The 1,737-nt window shown below is 46.8% G+C and overlaps 1 protein-coding gene across 8 annotated transcripts in view; it reads right to left on the bottom strand.

Annotated features, from left to right (window-relative positions):
- Window positions 1–1,737, bottom strand: part of Spg7 (SPG7 matrix AAA peptidase subunit, paraplegin) — a 50,238-nt gene that overhangs the window by 9,399 nt on the left and 39,102 nt on the right. For all 8 annotated transcript variants that reach the window (XM_050165150.1, XM_050165151.1, XM_050165152.1 and 5 more), the window contains one exon: window positions 1,000–1,110. In XM_050165150.1, coding sequence (XP_050021107.1) covers window positions 1,000–1,110 — 111 coding nt within the window. The remainder of the gene's footprint in view (window positions 1–999; window positions 1,111–1,737) is intronic.

Below are 1,737 nucleotides of genomic sequence, written 5' to 3'. Positions count from 1 at the left end.
AACAAAAAAAAAAAAAAAAAAAAAAAAAAAAAAAAAAAAAAAAAGAAGCTTTTGGTTAAGCACCATTGCAAAATTGCAAAGCAACCTTGTTCACTGGACATTATGATTCATGCTTTTAATTCCAGCACTTGGGAGGCTGAGACAGGCAGATCTCTGCCAAAGCTATATGATGAGATCCCATCTCAAAGAAAACACCAAACAAAACTAAACAAATATCACCCATCCTCTTGATGGAAAATGAGGCTCCTATCTTGTTAATCACTAGTCATTAGTTTCAGAAAAATGAGAGTCAGTGGCAGGTTTATCCCTCTTCCACAGACCCTGCAGGTGGCCTTTGGGGCAGCAGCCTGTACCCTACACCATACTTGGCTGGCTGTGCCTCACCTGGTCTGAAGTGGGCCCTCAGTCACTTCATGGTACCTAGGATAATCAATGCCACAGATGGGAGTACAGGGAACTTATTTTGGGAAGGTTTTTTTTTTTTTTTTAGATATGGTGTCTCTACATAACCCTGGCTTTTGTGGAACTCACCAAGTTGTAGACCAAACTGGCCTCAAACTCAGAGATTCTCCTGCCTCTGCCTCTTGAATGCTTAGATTAAAGGTGTGTGTCATTATGCCTGGCCTTGCCCTCCCATCCCCCCCAGTTTTTTGAGATAGTATCACACGTAGTACAGGCTGGCTTAGATGTAGACTTGGGTGATTTTGAACTCATGATCTTCGACCTCCCAAGTATTGGTATTACAAATATGTGTGCCAGCATATTGGACTTGAAGATGATTTTATATTTGCTTGAGGAGTAGGTCTGTTCTTAGATAAATTCACAATATCTGAAATGGAGGAAAAGTAACAATTCCTTGCTACTGATGCAATAGCAATGACAGAACCTGGGCCTACTTCCACCTACCCAACCCCCATCTTGTCTGGCACAGACAACTTCTGACTGCTTGTCTGAAAGTGTTGGCCCTAGCAAGCCTTAACAAGGGGTGTGTCTTCATACCGGCAATGACACGCTCCACCGCATATTCAAAGTTGACCGTGTGGACAGATGTGTGCCCCTCCCGTGCAGCATGCAGGGCAGCCTCATTGCAGATGTTGGCGATGTCGGCGCCTGTCAACACAAACCACAGGCAGGGATGGGGGGTGGGGCTGGCTCTTCCCTGTCAGCATTTAGGAGAAGGAAAAAGAAGGAAGGAGGGAGACTCAGTTGTTTTTTTTTTTTGAGACAGGGTTTCTCTGTGGTTTTGGAGCCTGTCCTGGAACTAGCTCTTGTAGACCAGGCTGGTCTCGAACTCACAAAGATTTGCGTGCCTCTGCCTCCGGAGTGCTGGGATTAAAGGCGTGCGCCACCACTGCCCGGCTGGAGACTCAGCTTTTAATGAAGAAAAACAAAAATGGAAAAAGCCAGAAGTGGCTGGCATAGGTCTATGATTCTATTACTGGGGAGGCCGATGCAAGAGACTACAAGTTCTAGGCAAGCATAGTCTACCTAATGGAACTCTATAGCAACACAACAGAGAAAGGAACAAAAGGGAACACAACAGAGAAACACAACAGAGAAAGGAACAAAAAAGGGAAGGGAAGGGAAATAAATGCCAGCACTGGTGAACTGTGGCAGGAGTGAGGGAGGCAGCAGGAGTGAGGGAGGCAGCAGGAGTGAGGGAGGCAGGAGGAGGGAGGGAGGCAGCAGGAGGGAGGGAGGCAGGAGGAGGGAGGGAGGCAGGAGGAGGGAGGGAGG

This window comes from Alexandromys fortis, unplaced genomic scaffold, assembly GCF_014885135.2.
Source record: "Alexandromys fortis isolate MF-2015 unplaced genomic scaffold, M_Fortis_MF-2015_v1.1 scaffold_165, whole genome shotgun sequence".
Classification (NCBI taxonomy): Eukaryota; Metazoa; Chordata; class Mammalia; order Rodentia; family Cricetidae; genus Alexandromys; species Alexandromys fortis.
The sequence above is the reverse complement of the archived record's forward strand: the minus strand, read 5'-3'. Positions and strand labels throughout refer to the sequence as shown.